The 19,576-nt window shown below is 53.3% G+C and overlaps 6 protein-coding genes across 6 annotated transcripts; 1 reads left to right on the plus strand and 5 right to left on the minus strand.

The window, feature by feature from the left end:
- Positions 1–222: 222 nt before the first annotated feature.
- K489DRAFT_367472 (uncharacterized protein) lies at positions 223–534 on the minus strand (the record flags this gene model as incomplete). The annotated part of the gene is made up of 1 exon (XM_033602863.1): positions 223–534. One exon carries the CDS (start codon positions 532–534, stop codon positions 223–225), a length of 312 nt encoding a protein of 103 aa, XP_033463270.1.
- Positions 535–852: 318 nt separating this feature from the next.
- Positions 853–6,603, minus strand: K489DRAFT_110266 (uncharacterized protein). Its single transcript, XM_033598888.1, has one exon. It carries the CDS (start codon positions 6,236–6,238, stop codon positions 1,172–1,174), a length of 5,067 nt encoding a protein of 1,688 aa, XP_033463271.1. The 5' UTR covers positions 6,239–6,603; the 3' UTR covers positions 853–1,171.
- A 3,946-nt stretch (positions 6,604–10,549) lies between these two features.
- K489DRAFT_110391 (uncharacterized protein) lies at positions 10,550–11,798 on the minus strand. The gene is made up of 3 exons (XM_033598889.1): positions 11,294–11,798; positions 11,159–11,230; positions 10,550–10,837 (listed from the first exon to the last, which is right to left on the minus strand). Exons 1-3 carry the CDS (start codon positions 11,568–11,570, stop codon positions 10,746–10,748), a joined length of 441 nt encoding a protein of 146 aa, XP_033463272.1. The 5' UTR covers positions 11,571–11,798; the 3' UTR covers positions 10,550–10,745.
- Positions 11,799–12,635: 837 nt separating this feature from the next.
- K489DRAFT_386655 (tRNA ligase) lies at positions 12,636–15,116 on the minus strand (the record flags this gene model as incomplete). The annotated part of the gene is made up of 1 exon (XM_033606244.1): positions 12,636–15,116. One exon carries the CDS (start codon positions 15,114–15,116, stop codon positions 12,636–12,638), a length of 2,481 nt encoding a protein of 826 aa, XP_033463273.1.
- A 758-nt stretch (positions 15,117–15,874) lies between these two features.
- On the minus strand, positions 15,875–16,147 carry K489DRAFT_301317 (uncharacterized protein; the record flags this gene model as incomplete). Its single annotated transcript, XM_033600427.1, has 1 exon — positions 15,875–16,147. A coding segment is annotated over one exon (273 nt), but the record flags the coding sequence as incomplete, so codon positions are not given.
- Positions 16,148–16,672: 525 nt separating this feature from the next.
- Positions 16,673–18,682, plus strand: K489DRAFT_407010 (L domain-like protein; the record flags this gene model as incomplete). The annotated part of the gene is made up of 2 exons (XM_033607321.1): positions 16,673–16,853; positions 16,914–18,682. The coding sequence occupies 2 exons, from the start codon at positions 16,673–16,675 to the stop codon at positions 18,680–18,682; spliced, it is 1,950 nt and encodes a 649-aa protein (XP_033463275.1).
- Positions 18,683–19,576: the final 894 nt, after the last annotated feature.

Here is a 19,576-nt window from a genome sequence, read left to right on the forward strand (position 1 = left end):
CGACTAGCTTGCGGCTCCGTCGGCCGTCGCATGATAAAGGAATCCGGGGTAGTCGCGCCCAGACTACCGTAGTACCTATGTGGCCGAGGGTTTCATCCTCACCTGGGCAGCTTCCAAGGTTCGATCTTATCATCAGCAGGTGGTCGCCGAATGGAGCAAACAGCTCCTGCCAGCTGAGCGTCGTGACCCCGACAATGTCATCCTACCTAGTAATCGTCCTGCTTACGATCCCGATCTGAGCTTGTCATATTCCCAGTAGATCGAAAGGAGAGGGATCCCCGACCCGGCAATTCGTAATCGGCATTCCAAGAATCCGAGCATCGTAGACAGCGGTGCGTATTCGCGACTGCTTGCTCGGGAAAGGGTATCGGTTTGCGACCGTCCAAAATTACTTGCATCATGCAACTCGCACCAGGATCCCACACCCCACGATTCACCCGACAAAGACGATGAATGGGTCGCTAGGATGAGCGGAAGTTCGGGCATCGCACTGAACAAACGCTTGTAGGAAGATGCCCAGGTGATGGATGACATCGTGCAGAGACGCGTATCAGGGTGCGTTTAAAGCATGCGGGGAACGAAGCGAATGATGGCGCCAGCGGGGTCTAGCGTGTACCTTAATCCTCGCCAATTCGTCGTCCACACGTCACAGGAAATCCCTCGATCGCGGGAAGGAAGTCGGAATTTGGGTCGATTGTGACCCGGAGCTCGCATTTGACGAAGAGACATCTGAATCGGTCGGGAGAGAAGTTGATTTGAAGACGTGATATCATGCTAGCCGTGATATGTATCAGGTCCCGATGCCATCGTGTGCTAAGCTTCACATGGACCACGTCCAATGAGCGTTAATCTGATACAATCTGCACTGAAACTCGAAGGTATATTTCAAAGATCCATAATAATCACGTTCTCATAAAATTGATATGGAGTCCCGCAGCCAGCTGCGAGACATCCGATGCATGCATTTGGAATCGCAACGATCAGGAAAGCAATCAGGGTATCATCCAATGCCTCCCGAGGGAGTATCTCACCCGGAACAAAATGCGCAAGATCAAATATCGAGTCCTTCCAATCGGGACCCATCCTTCCACCGACAACAACCCAAAACGCCGATTAAAGTGCAGAGATGAACAATTTCAATCAGAAGTCTCGTAAGACAACTCAAAGTCGATCACAGTCCAGTGATCTTCTTAAACCATCCACCGGCCTTTTTCGCACCAGAGAGCGGCGCAGCGGCGGGTCTCGCGTCACGGGTATTCATATCGCCATAGCCCAAGCTATTGCTAGGTCCGGCATAGCTTTGATGGCGACGATGATGTCCACCACCAGAAGAGCCTTGACTGCCAGGATCGTCGCGGCGAGAGCGAGGGGCGCCGTCCGCTCGTCGACGGCGCATCTCTCGCGCTGTGGTGGCGGGATCGTTGTCGTATGGGTCTGGGACGGGGTCTTCTCCATTTGCCATGGCCGCGAAATGGACGGGGGCGTCGATGATGGTGCCCTCAACGGGCGGAGGGGGTGGTGGTGACGACGCGAGACCGGCTACCCATGAGGCGGTCTTGTCGCCGCCTTTGGGACGCATAGCCGCGACAAATGGCGTTGTGGCGTTGTACTCTGAAGCGCGACGGGATGCGCGGCGACGCTCACGGTTCTGATCTGCGGCGGAGGGTGTAGGCTCCTCGGCCATGGAACGACGCATACGACGCTCTTCACGGCGAGCGCGTCGCGCTTCTTCATCCTCGGTCTCGCGAGCAACATCAGCGGGTGCCGCAGCGTGTGAACGACGACGGTCGGTCTTGGGTCGCATGGCGGCAGTTGCCTCCTCAGCAGCACGTAGACGTTCTCGTTCGCGACGTCGGCGTTCACGACGCTCTTCCCGCTCGCGTTCTTCCTCGCGCAACCGAGTCTCCTCTTCTTGGCGGCGAGCTTCCTTCTCGGCACGGCGGGCGCGACGCTCTTCCCGCTGGCGCTCCTCCTCTTCACGTGCTGTGCGTTCCTTGTCCTCGCGCTGTCGCACTGCACGAGATTCCTCCTTCTCGCGGCGGCGAACTGTACGAGCTTCTTCATCAGCGGCCTCACGAGCTCGACGTTCATGGCGCTCGCGGCGTCGAGCGGCATCTGCATCTTCGGCATCGGTTACAGGCGCAGCGCTAGCATAGCCGTCACGGTCGGTCGGTCGGCGAGAACGGTCAATCTTGCGCTCGTCACGACGCAGTCGCTTTGCATCGTCCTCGATGGCAGAGCTACGTTTGCGTCGAGATGCGTCATTTTCACTCTCGTATTGTCTGCTCGTGCGGCGTTCAGGCGGGGCAGGCTTGTTTGAGGAGAATGCGCCAAGGATGCCGCCCATGATTCCAGGCTTCCTGGCGCTGGATGTTGCCCGACGGACGAGCGATGGTTTTTCGAAGTCGTCGCCATTTGACGGAGCGCGAACGTCTTCGGAACGACGCGGCGCATCGGTCATGCCCACGTCCTCGGATGGTCCGAGACCACCAGACATGTATGTGGCCTCCCGCTTCGGTCGGCTGGACCGCTTACGGCGTTCACGCGGCTCGTCCAGATCTTTGGCTGAGTCTTCAGGTCCCTCTGCAGTTATAGTGTCTTCTGGATCGATTGCATATGGATCAGGAACCCTGCGCGAAGATTTCTCACGAGTTGATTTAGAGCGACCGAGGCCTTCGCGTCTTGCGATCTTAGCCGGCATATCTCGGTCCTCAAGCGGTGGCGGCGACTGTAGTCGGCCTTCATCGGCAGCACCGGAGATGTGTCGCGAGGTGGATTTGCTGGCCGACATTGGCGGGCGCGTCGATCTTGACTTTGAAGGCGTCGGTGCTGCACCGAACAGTGCGAAGCCACGAGACGCACTCGGCGCCGCCTTTGATCGTGGGGGCGATGGACCCTTTCCACCTTGTTCAGAACCTGAAGACTTCGATGCGCGCTCCAGCGGGTCCTTCTCAGAAGCTTTGCGTGAGGATTTCGATCGGGAAAGGTCAGCGGATCGCTCTTTGGGGGGCGAGACATCGACTTCGTCCGATTTAGAAGGGGCCTTCTTTGCGAGAGGCGGTGCTGCAGCGAATACTCCCCACGACGAGGACTGTTGATCGCGAACAACCTTTGGGCGCTCCTTCTTGAGTGTCGACGGCTTGAGTTTCTCCTCCGGTGGCGGCGTCGGCGTGGGAGCTTTCTTGACAACGGGCGCGCTTTCTACTGCAGCAGCATCATCATCGTCATTATCACCCGGGTCGAAGAGATCAGGCACTGGTTCGACAGGGGCCTCGACAACGGGCGTAGCCTTCGATTTCGACGATTCCTTCTTTGAGGACGACTTTGATTTCTTGTCCTTCGAAGATGACTTTGGCGGTGGAGAGGCAGATTTCGTCGCCACCACCGGCGCTGGCTCTTCGATCTCATCGAATGGATCGTCAGTGGGAAAGCCGCCAGGTAAAGGCGAGTGAGGTTTCTCAGCCGCTTCTTCCTCGGCAGGTTCCAGCGCTGGTGGCTGTGGTGGAGGGGCAGGCGACGCCTCTTTCTTCTCCTTCTTGGAAGATTTCTTGGACTTCTTTTCAACGACTGGAGGCGGTGTCGGCACCTTCTCAATTACCTCTGGCTCAGGTTGGACTTCCTCAAAAGGAGCTTCCTCGGGCTCGTCCTCCATAGGATCAGGCGTTGAAAACCAACTGCTGCTCGTTGTCTTTTTGGTCTTACTGCTTGCAGTTGGCTTCGTCGAGCTCTCGGCAGCAGACTGCAAGGACTTGATGCGATCTGCAACTGTTGAGGAGGAAGTTTTGGTCTTACTCTTGGAACCCTTTTCCGTGGTTGTCACTTCGGGTTCCAGCTCTTTCGCTTTGGCTGTCTCATCTGAGTCAATTTTACCGTTTGTGGCCGAAACGGGTGAAGTTTTCTTGGTCGACTTGAGTGATGAACCCCAGAACCCCCAACCGCTTGAGACCGGCTCTGGTTCAGGTTCGTCAAGCAGATCGAAGAGCGGGTCGGCAGCTGGCGCTTTCACCGGTTCCGCTTCCTCTTCCTCAACCGGAGGAGGAGTTGGCGGTTTGCTCTCTGCGGAGGATTTTTTGCTGGCCTTGGAGTCAGACTTCGAGCTCTTCTTTTTGCTGTCCTTTGACTCTTTAGCTTCTTTCTCCTTCTCCTTGGCTTCCTTCTCCTTGGCTTGCTTCTCCTTCTCCTTCGCCTCCCTCTCCTTCTCCTTTGCCTCTTTCTCTTTCTCCTTCGCTTCCCTCTCCTTTTCTTTAGACGATTTCTTCTTGGAAGAGGTCACTACAGGCACAGGAGCGGGTTCTGGCTCTTCGTTGAAATCAAGCATGTCGACGTCCGCCTCCTCTGCGAGTGCAGCCGCAAACAGCGCTTCGTCTTCTGCCTGAGCTGCTGCTAGATCTGCTTCACGCTTCTCCTTCGCGGCCTTATCTTTTGCCTCTTGTAGCTTAGCTTCTTTCTCCTTCTCCTTCTCCTTGATCGTCTTCGCAGAGCTGCTTGTAGAAGCTTTGGTGCTGCTGCTGCCCCACATGCTGCCCCAGCCGGAAGAAGCAGTCGCAGACTTACTGGAGGACTTTTTATCCTCTTTTACCGGAGATTCTGCACGTGTTGGAGAGTCAAACCCGTCATCCTCTTCACCTTTGTCTTCCGATTTCGCGGAATCCTTGGATTTGGACTTCTTGATAGGTGCCTCTTCGACCTTAGGCGCATCCACGGACTTCGAAGATTTCTTGTCTGTCTTGCTGCTTTTCTTCTTTGAGGAAGTGACGGCCGCAAACCCCCATGTATCATCAGATGGTTCTGCAGCACCCAGGAGATCGAGCTCGGGTTCGGCCTTAGCTGCTTCGATGAGTGGGACTTCTGGGACTGCAACAACCTCAATTGTGCTTGTCTTCTTCGATCCTTTCTTTGCTTTCTTGCCTGACGTCCACGCATCCTCCGTTGGCTGCATTATGTCGGCGCCGTGACTGGTTTCCGTAACCTCGATGATGTCATTGACCTTTTCTTTCTTCTTGTCCTTCTTCTTGACACCAAAAGTCCATTCGTCGGCAGCTTTTGGCTCATCAACCGATTCGGGTTGTAGAATGTCCTTCTCAGAGACGGGATCAACCGAGTCGGTAAGATCAGTGACTTTCATCTTGTCCTTTTTCGGATCTTTTTTGCTGCCCCATCCCATCCAGTCGTCAGACGCCGCCGGCTCCTCTGCTTTCACGGGTGGCGCAATTTCTTCGGTCGCAACGCCCTTCTTGTCCTTTTTCTTTTTCTTTGAGGTGTCGCCCCATCCACTACCCAGCCAATCGTCCGCAGGTGGTTTGGTCTCGACTGCTGCGACCTCTACGACTGGATCCTTTGACGGCTCTTCAGTCCAATCGAAATCGAATGCAGACTTGGTCTTGGTTTTCGATGGTTTCTGGGCCGTACCCCACCCATCGAATTCATCCGCTGCAGCAACTGGAGCAGGCGGTTCAGGTTCCGGTGGCGGCGGGGTCGCCTCCTTCTTCTCTTCCTTGGTTGCGGTTTTGTCCTTCTTGCCCTTCTTCTTGTCCTTGGAAGACGTGACTGCTGAAAAGCCCCAGGCCTCCTCCTCGGCGGGCTTCGCTTCTTTGACAGGTTCAGGAATGGGCTCGGGCTTGGGTTCAGGCACAACGACAGGTTCGACGACAGCTCCGCTTTTCTTCTTGCCCTTCTTGTCCTTTTTCGTACCAAACGAAGCAAAGTCGTCTTCTGCTGTTTTCGCGGGCGGAGGCGGCTCGATGACAGGTTCCGGTGCCGGTTCGGGTTCAGGCGCCGGAGGCTCGGGCTCGGGCTCAGGTATCACTGCAACTGCGGCTTTACCTTTCTTCTTCTTGGCCTTGCTTGTGCTTGGGGCGAAGCTTCCCCACGGATCTTCTTCAGCTGCGGGCGACGTCGCCTTCGCGGCTGGCGCACCAACATCCAACGAGAGGTCATCTGTGGTATTAGTGAAGCTAAGGTCGAACGGATCCTTTTTCTTAGTGTCCTTATCCTTTGACTTGTCTTTCGACGTCGAGGAAGACGTTATTGTGGAGAACCCCCAGTCGGCTTCGTCCTTCTTCGCCTCGACAGCTGGCTCAGGCGCAGCAGCCGAACCCCAACCCGAGCCCCATCCGAACATGAAACCACTTCCTTTATTCTCACTCGCAGCCGGCGCAGCGTCCAGGTCGAAGTTGAGATCGCCTAGGCGCGGCAAACTTAGCTTGTCATCGTTCAGGCTGATATCTGTAAACTTCATGTCGTCTTTGGTTTCTTTAGTGGCTGCAGGTGGCGCAGGCTCGGGTTCATTCTGCGAAACATTAGAATTGTAGTTGGATACGCGCTAGCAATCGCGAAGACGCCCTGAGGTACAACAAAATGACGAACGTTCCGCCTCTGAGGAGACGTGTCGCTATCGATAGGAGAGCGGCTGGTAGGAGGCGAAATTGCGGAGGTCTAAGCGTCGTACATCCGGACGGACGGCAGCCGCGTCACGCGACTTGCGATCTCTCCGCAACCAGGATCGACTCAGTCGACATGTCCGACACGCCGGAATTCCGTGGGAAATAAATTTCCGAGGCATGAAAATAGACTGAAAAACCACATACCTTGCCTTTTTTGCCCTTTTTCTTCTTCGTCGTGGGAGCTGCGGTGAAGCCCCACGGATCTTCGGTAGCCGCAGGTTCGGGTTCAGGTGCCGCTACTGGCTCTGGCGGAGGCGGTTGAACGACTGGTTCAGGTTCCGCCTCGAGGCTGAATGGACTTGCTTTCTTGGTCTTGTCTTTCTTCACTGTAGTGCCGAACGAGCCCCAGGGATCGTCGTTTGTTTCCACAGGTACATCCTTCGTCTTCGATGCCGAAGTTGTTGTCGTTCCGAGATCAATGGTTTCCATAGCTGGCTCCTCCTTGGCCTTCTTACCCTTCTTACCTTTCTTCGTGGTGGTAAAGCCTGCAAAGTCCTGAAGTCTAATGTCAGCTTGATGAGTCAGCTCAAAATGACGTCCGAAGTCTCACATCTACTGGCGATGATGCTGCCTTCGCCTTCTCCTGCTCCAGCTTTTCTGCTTCCTCCGCAGCTTTAGCTGCCGCCGCTGCTTCTTCTTCGGCTTTTTTGGCTGCTGCTGCTGCTTCCTCTTCAGCCTTTTTCGCAGCCTCTTCCTCCTCCTGCTTCTTCTTCGACTTCTTGGCCTTTTTACCGGTAGCAGCAGTCGCCCATGCATCGTCCTCGTTGTTGTTATCGTCACCGCCTCCGCCGCCACCTCCTGCACCATCGTCACCACCGCCGCTTCCTCCAGCTCCACTCCCTGAATCACCTGCACCTCCCTTATCGCCGCCTCCATCGTCCGCGGGCGTCTCTTCCTTTTTCTCTTCATCATCCTCGAACCATTTCGCTGCAGCCGGTTTCGCGGCTGGGGCTTTCTTCTTTTTGGCACGCATTCGCACGTTTTCGCTCGCAGAAAAGTCGACCTTCACGTCGAATGGTGACTGGGTTTGTGACGTTGGCTCCCGCTTTCGCTGCTCTCGACCATGGAGAGCGGAAATGTGAAGACAACACACATCCTGTACGACTGCGACGGCGTCTGTCGCAGTATAATCCGGTGGCGCATCCTGCGCGCTCTCTTCATATGACGGTGGAGGGGCGACGTCCAGCGCCGTTGTGCCCCGATCCGGTCGGAAAAGATCGCGCGGCTCGGATTGCTGCTCACCAATAGCTTTCGAGCCGGTATGTGTCGTTATTGATACATTATGATTACTCGCCACATCTCCACCTAAGCCCGTGAGGCTTTCCCAGAAGCTCACGAGGGTGTTGATGCGCGATCGGAGATAGTTCTGCTCATCCAAAGGGGTGATTGGTGGCTGGCGGACGCGTTTGAGCGATTCGCAGGCACGGAGGTCTTCGTTGTACAATGCTACGGCGATGGCCATTGAAGGAGGTCGAACCGAGTTTCTCTTCGTGCTGCGAGGGCGGGATCATTGAAGGCAGATTATCTGTGCTGTCGATTTCGTTCCAGATCGCGAGAGGTTCAAGGCGCTCGAGTCGTCCAGTAATGAAGAGTATCGATAGCAAATGTAGCAAGGGTCGTTTCCACGTCGCAATGTTCGACGCGAAAAATTCTCCTATGGTCCGGGTGCGAGAGGGGTGGGATGCCGCTGGGATGCGGTACGTATACAGAACCGTTAGCAAGACGGTGAAATCGTTCGGGCGAGGCTGGGAAGCCGAAGCTGTTTGGTATTGATCGGCAGGTGTGTGAAGGCGCGAGATTAAAGTGACTATACAGAGATGGTTGTGACTTCCAAGGTTTCCAGGACAGGAATGTTGGTTCGGATGCACTCGTGAGCTCTCCGGCAAGACCCCTGCTTGCGACGACGCAGCCTGTCGCGACGAGTCTGGCTGCTGGCTTTTTCGCGTGGAGGTGGAGATATAATCGAGTGTGTATCAGGGCCAATCAGTCGTTCGGGGAAATTTTAGCGGGACTCGCCAAGGCGAGCAACTGGAACGGGCGTATGCCGTTTGCCGATTGCGGAACAAAAAAGTGTTCACACAAGAGACAGACTCTCCCGGCACCACGACGAGCAGGAAAGGGAAATGGCAATAAAGCCAGTAGATGTTGTATAGGGACAACAACAAGAAAGGAAGCACAAAATAGCTTCACGCTTCCAGGAAGAATGATTGAGTCAGAAGAAGGAAAGTCATGTTTTTATTGCCATGCAGGAAAGGCATGGCTAATCGAAGTCTATTGTCTGCGTGGTTACTGTCCCACACAGGACGACTACTTTTATTCCAATTTTACTAGGTACTACACTACAGTATAGGGAATAGATGTAGTGGTTGCTGCAGCCCAGCATGCATGTATGAATGAGGAGAGCGTCTGCTTCTTCACCCACCCTCTTGCCTCTCTTCTATGTATGTACAAAGACTTGGTGAAACGACGAACTGCGCACAATTATCGACGACAATGATACTGGAACGTCGAGCATGTGCTGCACTCCAGGGCTGTGACAATCACTAGAAAAAGTAGCAGAGGATAGCTCGCCAGAGATCCCCCTCTTCAGTCGTGTCACCGTACGTCGCTGTATTTGTCAAGCTGCCAGAACAAGATGTCGCACGCGTCTGCCACAGGTCCGAGATGTCTTGCCTGTCAACCGCGCGCCAGTCCAGTTCGACACTTGTGCGCTTTTTATGAACATAATCGCGCTGTTGGGAACGACGACGACAACATCAACAACGGAAACCTGCGTCTGCTCCCGCCGCACGCTGTCGCCAAAGCATGACGGCGGAGATTTTTCTCTCATCAGCCATTGGGCCGGCAGGCGTCAGTCCAGTAGCTACTTTAGGGAGAGGGGATCCACTTGGGATCTATGCTATCTTCACCGCTAGATCTTGTTCAGTTGGTACGCATCGCGGCACATGATATTGGCTGTCTTTCATTCTTCGCAACGCGGAGTTCGTCGCGCGCGGCAACAAGCTTGGGTTCTCGTTGTGCGACAACCCGTTGAACGAACAGAGCATCGAGTACATCACGCGGACTCACAGCACGAGGGATCGAGTGCTATCCTCCTCGTGACAGAATCTGATGATACCAACTTGATCCTCTGTGCCGTCCCGTCTGCTCTGGTGAAGAACTGGCGCTCGTGCAGTAGTGTCCGTCCACCTTGGGTCAAGCGCGGGGAGTGACAGCGAATCCAACGGCGGCCTTACCCACGTCTTGCCTCTTCGGTCCGTCGCTCGAAATACTGCAGGTGGGCTCCTCTACCGCCTTTGTGACGTTGACACCCATGGGCACACCTGGGTACGACAACGTTGAATGGTAGCGGGACGAAAAGCGCGAGCAGACAGATCGGAACGCTTCAGCACATGCCTACATGCCATTCCCTGCGAGGGCGATGTCGTACATGATCGTGCGTGAACCCTGAGCCTGATGACAGCACAGGAATCGGACATATCGTGTGAAGCCGGCAATGCGGGCATTTCGCATCGGAGCTTCGACGATGGCGTTACTAGATTGGATGGGGAGACACTGGTCTAAGAGATGGTACGGCTCGCACGTGAGCGACGGTCGCTGTCTCGCTTCAATCCACAAGTATCCGCATGTCGAGACATATGAGGAGACGATTTTGCCTCGACCATGACCTGGAACGGTCGGCGTGATTACCTTGGCAAGTTGGTCTCGGTGCGGACGCAATTGCAAATGTCGAGGTGCGGCACACACATCGCAGACAGGCGGATGATTTGACGCCCAACGTCCAAATGCAGCCGATCAATTGACATCGACTCTTCCCGTTGATTGATATATTCAAGGGTCGGAGAAACACGGACACTTTTTCGCTCACTGGGCCCGATATTGTCTCGGAATCGTGGAACAAGCGAGACATGACAACCAGTCAGGATACGCCCAGTCGATGAGTAGTGGGCATGTGTGCATGCTCTTGTTAGTACCTACCTAGGTAGGTAAATACAGTACGATTCTGGCCTTACAAGCACCGAAATCGGGGCAGCTTCACGCGTCACCACGCGTCACCCAGCACGAGTCTTGCGATGTGGGCACCATCGTCATCACATTTGAGGGCCGGCCTCCAGTCCTTCCACGGAAATCGATGACCTTGTCACCCACTGTCGTCTTCCAAACACATCCTGCAGGTGGTCACGGCAATCGCCATTCCTTGGAAGCATCACTGCCAGCGCTGAAACGGAGGGCCACCAGTTTGAAGTTCATTCAAGCATTTCCATTTCATCATTAGTGTGGATATCTGAACCCATCATTATATCACAGATCGATCGGCTTCTCATGTACAACGGTACTCGCGACCATGCAGAGCTCCTGACCTTTCTTGCAAAGAGCATCAACCATATTTCGTCCTGAACTCTTGGTCAGCACCTGCGCCTAGAATCCGCAGAAGACTGCCATGGCTGCCATTGCGCCAGCGCCAACAAGAGGGACTCCCGTGGCAGCAGCTGCGCCAGTTCCAGAAGATGTTGTGGCCGTCGAGGTGACAGTGGTTGCGCTGGCGAATGTGACAGGGGTCCCGCCCGAGGAGGTTATGGAAGTCACGGTACTGGTCGTGACAACAGGAATCACAGTGGTGCCTGTGGTGGGTCTGGAGGTCGGTGTGGTCGTGGCCGTGGCCGCAGCTCGAGTAGACGTAGGGTTCTGTCCCGACGTCAAGGTGAGAGACTGACCAGCGGCAAGTGTCGCTCCAGCAGTATACGAAGTGGTGGTGAAGCGGCAGGTCTCAATGATGTCTCGGGCATCTGCTCACGTGTCAGCAGTCCGAATCACGATTCATCGGGGCTGAGCCAACGTTCGATCCATACCATTGTCGTCTGTCTCAACACTGCGGATGCATGCCTCACACAATGGCACTTGGAAGTTCGCGTTGGGGTAGTTGCACACGCAGCCGATATAGTCATCATCGTCGTCGTCGTTGTTGTTGTTGTCGCCGATGCGATCGCAGTACTGTGTCAGAGCCGCGACAGGGTTGCAGACGTCACGGCAGCGAGCCGGAATTTGGTTGTAGTCAATATCCTGGGCACGAACGGCCACGGATGACAGGATCGTAGTGAGCACTGGAAGGGTAAGTTGATAACGCATGTTGACTCGATTATTTTCGGAATGCTATCGATGATAGTTCAATTGGAAAGCAAGTACAGTGAGTGATGTGTGGTGATGGTGAAAAACAACAATGCGAGTGAGGACCAATGGATATATAACCAAATCAAACTCGAATGCAGCTTCTCTTGTTTTCGCTGATGCGCCGAGCAGAGAGGCTCGTTTCCTCCTCGTCACACAAAGACGCAAGCTCACTGTGGCTCGTGAATGCTTGAGCAACCCTCGTACCTATGGCGCGGGTGACGACGCTGCGATTCCAAGAAGGACTACTGCATACCAAGGCCTTTTCGTTGACTGTTCAGGTCAAAATGCACGAAGATCGAAGTGCTAACGAGGAGGAGTCAATCTGCCATTCCACCGTCTTAGCAACTCTGGCCTGCTAAAACGGTGGATTGGGTTGCAAAGCAGACCCTGTTCGGGAATCGAAAAGTCCTACCAATGTGCAATAGAGGTGAAATACAGACCAGAGTCATTCGCTCTCCGGTCAAACATTGTCTGAGCTCGTGGCCTGCATGTAAATGCATAGCGGAGATATACATGAAACGTCTGCCAAGCACTTGGCAGCGGAATTGGGATGCGGTTATTGGGAGGGAGGCCGAGTATCCGGCAGCTGCGCCCCGCTGTGTCGACGTCAGCGTCGCGATCAGCATACTGAGCTGCAATGAGCTTCTTTTGGGACCTCAACAATGGCAGATTGATCCAAGAACAGCTCTCATGAGCATGCGTAATCTCCCAAGACATCGATTTGAAGCGATGACTGCGCCCGTTTCATGACGACGATCACGATGACCACGAAGGTACACTCGAGCGAAGACCAGGGAGGGAAGTGGTTAGATTGCTCGCTGGTGTTGATAGTTGGAAAGCACTCACAAGAGCGGCATTGACGTGTAATACCGCGAAGATCTGTACCGTCACTTTATGCATCAGCGTAGTATCCAGAATCATCAACAAGGCCTATCTGCCTGGGTAATTTTTGTCATAGAAGCGAACGAGCCTGCTGATGAGAACGTTCCTTCACTGCATAATCGTGACCTTCGAATTGACACATCATCTGGCCAACACAGCTTTGGCGGTGCCCTCCAACTCCACGTTTCCAGCCACAGCAAGCTCCTGAATTCCTTCACTACCACTACCGATCCTGAGCCATGTCTCCAGAAGATCGTTTGACTCCTTAGGCTTGATATCCGGCGATGCCGTGCCAACAGTGATGTGCGCTGTGATATTGGCCGAGCGGAAATGCTCGCCGCCGTCAACAATAGGAGCTAACCGTACGACAAATGCCATGATTCGGTCGTTCCAAACAAGCCTCTCCAGCTTGATGTAGCTTTTTCCCAAGGGCGCTTGTAGATCCACGAATGCTCGCTCCGCCGTTGGCTTCGACACTTGCTCGTAGATAGTGTTGAGGTGCTGCCAGATTTCTGGACAGTCACCAGCGCTGGCACGATGGCACAGCGTAACGTGAAATGCGGCTTGAATACGACGCTGCTGCTTCAGCGCGTTATACATTCTGGCCACATCAGGAGGGGCGCCGTGAAACATAGCGGACAAAATCGCGTTGATTCGAGCAGCAGAAACTGTTATGCCAAAGTATTCGACCTTGGGCGCTTTGGGCGGGCCAGCAGGTGCCACAGACTTTTCCGCTAAACGATTGTTCTTGTTGCTCTTGTTGTCATCTCGGCCCTTGATCTCGTGTTTCAGATCAACGGTATACCCATGTAGGGCGGCGTCGATAGCCGCGTCCATGTCCTCTGCCGTCGGCATACCACCACCGTCGCTGGCTTCACGCGCGGCGAACAGTCTAGGGAACTCTACATACAGTGCACTGATGACTGTCTCGAGGTTCTCTCGTGATGACGCCAGAGGATCAAGATCGATCACGAAGTCAAAACCATCGTCAGGTGGGCTGTCTTGCCTGACCGGCTCGAAGCGGTGCAAGAACCCCTCCATGATTCCGATGATTTCTCCCTCGCCTTTACTTGTGTGAATCGTCTGGTGGTTGTCTCCCCTGCCAAGTACACGAGCTCGTAGTGTAGTACGGATATCGTCAATTCGATCCCGATCGTGCACAAAATGTAACGCCACATATCGTGCACGTGGGATGATAGCCGAGATGTCGGTGTACAGCTGTTGACGCTCTCGTCTTTGATGGTTGTTCCGATCCGCTATCATGACTGGGTGATCGATGAGGCCTTTCGAACAGGCATTCGCAAAGGCCTGTGGCTTTCGGCTTTTGACTGTGATGTTATCATTTTGAATGTGACCCCAATTCTCAAAAAGCTTTGTGAGCGCAAGAGCGATCGTAGTTTTACCGCAGCCAAGTGTTGCAACGGGTACAAGGACGATGTCGTTCTCGGCCGTGGCATTCGAGACCTCTGCTCCCTCGGCTTCTGCTTCCTGTCGAATGATATCGTGGCCATTAAGACCTCGCGAAGCGAGGAAAGCGTCTCGCAATTTGATGATGCCATGATTGTGCATGTAAGCTTGACCAAGTCCCTTATGAGCGTGCAGCTGTTGTCGTGCGAAGAGGAGATACTCCTCGGTGATCTTCTTATGGTTGCGAACTCGTGGTTCACGACCATTGATGATGGCCTTCGTGCACTCTCGCCACTGGCGGTACATCAAGTATGGCTCCTCAAACTTGTATTTGAAGAACCAGTCGTGCCACTCACCAGTACCATACTTTGACTGGCAGCGAATGACGAATCCCTCTGTGTCGCGGCCGGCATAGTTGCCCGTCTCAGCAACTTCATCGAGGAAACTGTGAACGTCCTGAACGTTATCTTTGAGGATGTACATGGTTTTTTTGAATCCCCATTCGTCAGCAAAGGCATCGACCAAATGATGAGGGTACGTTGCAAACTCGGGTAGGTTGAGGTTGATACCATGAAGGTAAAGACCAGCGGCTTCTGGGCGATACTCCAACACATGCTCCTCGAAATCGTCGTCACAGAGTTCGGCTACTGCGGTCGCGTTCATCTCTCGTAGTCTCCGCGCAAGATCGGCCTTGGTTTTTCCGACGCTGGCGAGATGACGCTCAACCCACCTCTCGCCCGCCTCTGCATGACTGAGGTCCGTGTCCGAACGGCTTCCCGTGGAATGCTTGCTGCAGACGATGATATCGCCCGATTCAAGGCCAGCGATGAAAATGATGCAACCGTTTTCTTTGACACTCAATTCGTACGGGCCTCGTGTATTCTCCTCGATGTTGGGCCATTCAGTCTCGCGCACCTCTCCATGATTGAAGAATTTGTCGTACCCTCGAACGACGATCTCCGGGTGACCATGATCATTTCTAGCTGTGAAAAGTCCTCGGGCGTATGTTGGTAAATTAGGTTTCTTGTAGTCCCAGTCAGACATTTTCCAGGAGTCCACCTTTAGCTGGGTTCCCGTCACGGTAAAAGTCGCTTTCTTGCATGAAATGCCTCGTTGTTTTCCCTGACTTTTCTTGGCCTCCAGTCCGCGCAGCATCTCGGCCACCTGCTGCACATCTTGTGGTCGATGTGGCGCTGTATCTGTTGAATATGCCATTGTCGAAACTAGTGTATCGTGCAAAGCAGACAGCAATATTGAAATTCGAACACCAATATTGAACCAATGTCTGGAAGATGCAGACCAATTACTTCAGGATGATCCGATCAACCTTGCAAGACAAAAACTTGGCAATGTAATTTCCAGGCTGGCAGTATTTCGATATTCGTGGCTACAGCAGCTGCCATGTGATATATGTCACATTTGCATGGGGCGCAGTTACTAGAGTTGTGGCTATAATTTTGACTCATCGATGTTTAAATTCCAGGTCGAGACACCGCCGTAGTGGAGTCGCGCCACAGCAAATTCGGGTGGCGGCCTTCATCGGAAGCTTTTGTCGCATGATTTAGTTCCAAGGTTGCAACCAAAATTCGCAGTTACCTGGTAGACGTGCATGCGTTTGCTGATGAGGTATTGAGAACAGGATTTGGCTGTGTGCTCGAAATTGAGTGTAGTGAAGAGTACGCCTCAAACATTTTAACCTTTGTTAGTGGTGTCGAGTTCTGCAAAACATCACGCACGCATTGTATCCTCACGCATCTGGAGTTGTCTCTATTCATCATTCCAGATGCTTTTCCCAGGAGAACGCCGTTTTGGAGCTAGAAGATACCTCAACCATGCAGCCAAATCCACTGAACGCCATCGCTAAATATGCACTGCCTTTTGTGCTTGACAAGTCAAGAAAATTGTCCAACAATGACATCCTCCTTTTCGGACGCGGTTTAGTAAAATCAACGCCTTGGTGTGACCTGTGGCTTCTGTTGCAAAAATTTCGCGCTGTTCTCCTGCTCCTTCCAATATCGATATTCTCGATTCCATGTATCGTACCAGTACTGCACATCTTTCGCGACGCCGTCTGGCCCTCTGGCATACATCCATAGCGCGATGCCGATCAACCCACCCCAGAATGCCATTCGCCGAGCCACCCTCAACCAGAACACCACCGAGTTGTAAAGCATGTTGAGGATCTGGAGAGAGACGAGGATGACGACCAATAGAAGTGCGATGGTGGTGAGGTCAGGACTAGCAGAGAGCTTCGATAAGAGGATCTGCGCATATCCCTGTGCTGTGTTGAGAAGCCGGTAGCCTTGTTGAAGATACGATGGCACTCGAAGTCCATGCTCATGGAGAAGGTCCATCGCCCAATCTACACCGAAGACAATCTTTAGCTATAGGGTTGTGAAGATACCGAAGATGTCGCGCTGAGAGGCTCACCTGGTATTGTGTCCATTTTGTGTGTGAATGGCACTCGATACTGCTATATTAGCCTTTACAATCGTTCTGAAGCAATATGCGTAGCGGTGGAGGGCGTATCACGCGCCGAACGAGCTGCTCATAAATTAAGTTGTGTTTCGCGATTGGGCACCGAGCTCAATCATCTCGAACGTAAGTACATCAACCGAAGACCGCCCAGGCGTATGAATATGGCCTGAGGCACCAAGAACAAGTCTGGATGAAGAAACAATACAAATGACAGTGAACAGAAATTGAATATGTTCCAAGGTTAAATTTGAACGCGGGCCACTCCTTCGTCAGAGAGCCTAGGTTATACTGCAATGGTTTCAAGTGAGCAGACATACCGCGTCGGCCAGCGTCGAAGCTTGAGAGGTCAAGCATGCACAATTCGCTACATAGGCCCAGTTGCAGCGAAGTCTGGTGAATGGCTCGGTGTTGAATGGGATGATCCTTTGCGCGGCAGACACGATGGAACACATGCAGGTGTAAAATACTTCACATGTATGTACCTTTCGAACACAACAAGCTTGGGAGAGCGTTCAAACTGACCGTTCAGGAGAGGCAAGAGAAAGGCATCCTCGATCGCGGCCTCGTTCCTCAAACCTGATCAAGCATGGGATCCTCCCCGGACCTTCCTGCAAGCTTTGCGTGAAAAGTATATGCCTGAAGATGCGGGCACTGGACAGAAAGCCGTCTACTTCTCAAGCAAGCAAGCCGAGGAGATTGGGTTCGAAAAGTTTGCCGACCGGCAGGCTCGACTTCACGGCATATACGTCTTGGTGCTCGATCGAATGCAAATCCGACACAATTCTGCTGATGGGGTAGATCTCGCTTCACAGGAAACCGACATCGTGGCCAGCTGCTCGCACATTACAGAATTAGACCTCAGCGGTAACCTCTTCGAATCTGTGGACGAGGTGTTCCGACTGTGTGCTCTGTTTCCTAAGCTCACACGCCTAGTGATAGACAGTAATCGCTTTTCGACACTGGACTACTCGCCGGACCATGCGCCTTTCAGCCGCGTCCGCACCCTCAGCTTATCAGATACGCTCCTGAGCTGGCCAGAGGCCGCAGTTTTGGCGCAGAAATTTCCTTCATTGACCGACATGACCGCCTCCAGCAACGAGTTGGCATCCTTGAGTCCTCAGATCTTTCCTCCAGCTCTGAAGTCTCTGGACATCGCGACCAACGGTTTCACCAGCCTTGATCGTCTCGTGGGTTTATCCACGTTGCACAACTTGCATTCCATTGTTATCAAGCACAATCCGATCTCGCTGGCCATCTCGGCAGAAGATGTGACTGTCGAGTTTCCCTCCATCGTTGAAGTCGACATGGCGCATAGCGCGGTAGCTTCTTGGTCTTTCTTTAATCAATTGCCGAACGTCTTTCCTGGTATGCGACATTTACGAATAGCCGGTGCACCGCTCTTCCAGTCATTGCGATCAGCAGATGACAAACCTCTTAAGGCAGAAGACGGCTACATGCTCACTGTTGCGCGGCTACCACAGCTCAAGACCCTGAACTTCAGCCCCATCACCGACAAAGAGAGATTGAACTCCGAAATTTATTATCATAGTCAAATCGCGTTGGAGTTGGAACTTGCCCATGCATCCGGTGTCTCTCCCGCCCGAGATGCAGCAGCATCCAAGACGGCCATTCTCGCACGGCATCCTCGATGGCTTGCACTCTGCGAGGAGTATGGTGACCCTGTTGCGCCTGCACGGCCTGATGACGCCACTGGGACTACTGGTACTCATAATTACAACAGGAATCCAAATTCTCTTGGTGCTCGGTTGGTTCACCTTACCTTCATGCTCAACACTGAATCTGCGCCACGCACGATCAGCTCAGCGACGGATTCAGTGGGAACTTCTCCAACAGACTATCTGTGGATACAGGAGCTTCCTCGTGTCTACGACATTTATTCTCTTCTGGGTAATGTCGTCGCTCATGTAAGCAAAGAAGTCTATCCATCCGGGAAGATCAACCCGTTATGCATTCGTCTCTTCTGGCTATCTGGCGAATTCCGACCAAACTTACATGGCGAGAGAAAATCCGATGACAGCACGAAGTTGGCCAAAGAGGCAAGTTGCACCGTCGACAGCACGCACGAAGGTGCGTTGGAACCTGGTGTGGTCGATTGGTGGGACAGCAGCGAGGAGGACGACTCAGATATGATTGCAGACGATCCTGCAGACTCGATGCTCCCGGAAGAGGTTGAGGTTGAGTTACTACCTGGCACCCGCTCGATCGGATCATACATCGAAGGTCGCAGAGCACGGATCCGAGTATTAATTCCACCAGCGGCGATCGTGAAGGGTCACGGGTAGAGGACATACACAATTCATTGTGACGTCGAGAGGCAGGCACTGCCGCCCATATGAGGAGTTACCACTCAATGTGAAAACAATTCCTAGGATTCTGACATCGTCAGGCAAATTGTCGTTGCTACACATGAACGCGTGCGATCTTGGCGTGGCCGCCACTGCAAAGTCAGCCATGCGCTTACACTTCCTCGTCACCCTCACAAAATAATTAAAAAGCCTATCAGGAGCAGTGTCAACATCAGGACTGTCCAAGGAACTTTCAAGGTCCATCCCGCCGACTGATTACATGTCGTAATTAGCGTTACATTCGGGATGGCGCGGCCGACGCAAGTGTCGAACGTGCTGGAGTCGGCCGGACAATAAGTGAAGCAGTTGTCGTGAAGCTGTACCTAACCAGCACAGCAAGTGGTGGGATTCTGGATCGACTGAGACGCGGTCAATTGACGCCGAAAAGCTTGTATGCGTTGTTGTTGAACGCAGATGGAGGCGATTCGGGTTGAGCAGGTTTGGTTTGCATACTACAAGGATCATGTTAGTAATGTAAAACGAGAATACATAAAAGCATGGGTCTCGCAAGGACAGGTGAAGTTCGAGGCGAATCTGGCCATGACTCTGGTAAAGGCAGCTACGTGCAGAGGTAACAGTGGCTTGCTCTAAAAGAACCATCACAAGATTCTAGTTTTGATGCGTTCTTCATGCAGTCTGCCTCGCTCGCGGACTTCTTAAACGACATCTTGCTGGTTTACATAGTACTGTAGATCAGCGGAAATGCCACGATGTTTCCAGGGAGGTGAATTCTAGTGGTCCAAAGTTACATGTGAGAAGCACGTCGTTGCTCCAAGCTTTGACCAATGTCATCATTTCCAACCTACCAACACGTGAGATTCTGTCAATTTC

The sequence above is a fragment of the Dissoconium aciculare genome (assembly GCF_010015565.1).
Source record: "Dissoconium aciculare CBS 342.82 unplaced genomic scaffold K489scaffold_2, whole genome shotgun sequence".
NCBI classification, from domain to species: domain Eukaryota; kingdom Fungi; phylum Ascomycota; class Dothideomycetes; order Mycosphaerellales; family Dissoconiaceae; genus Dissoconium; species Dissoconium aciculare.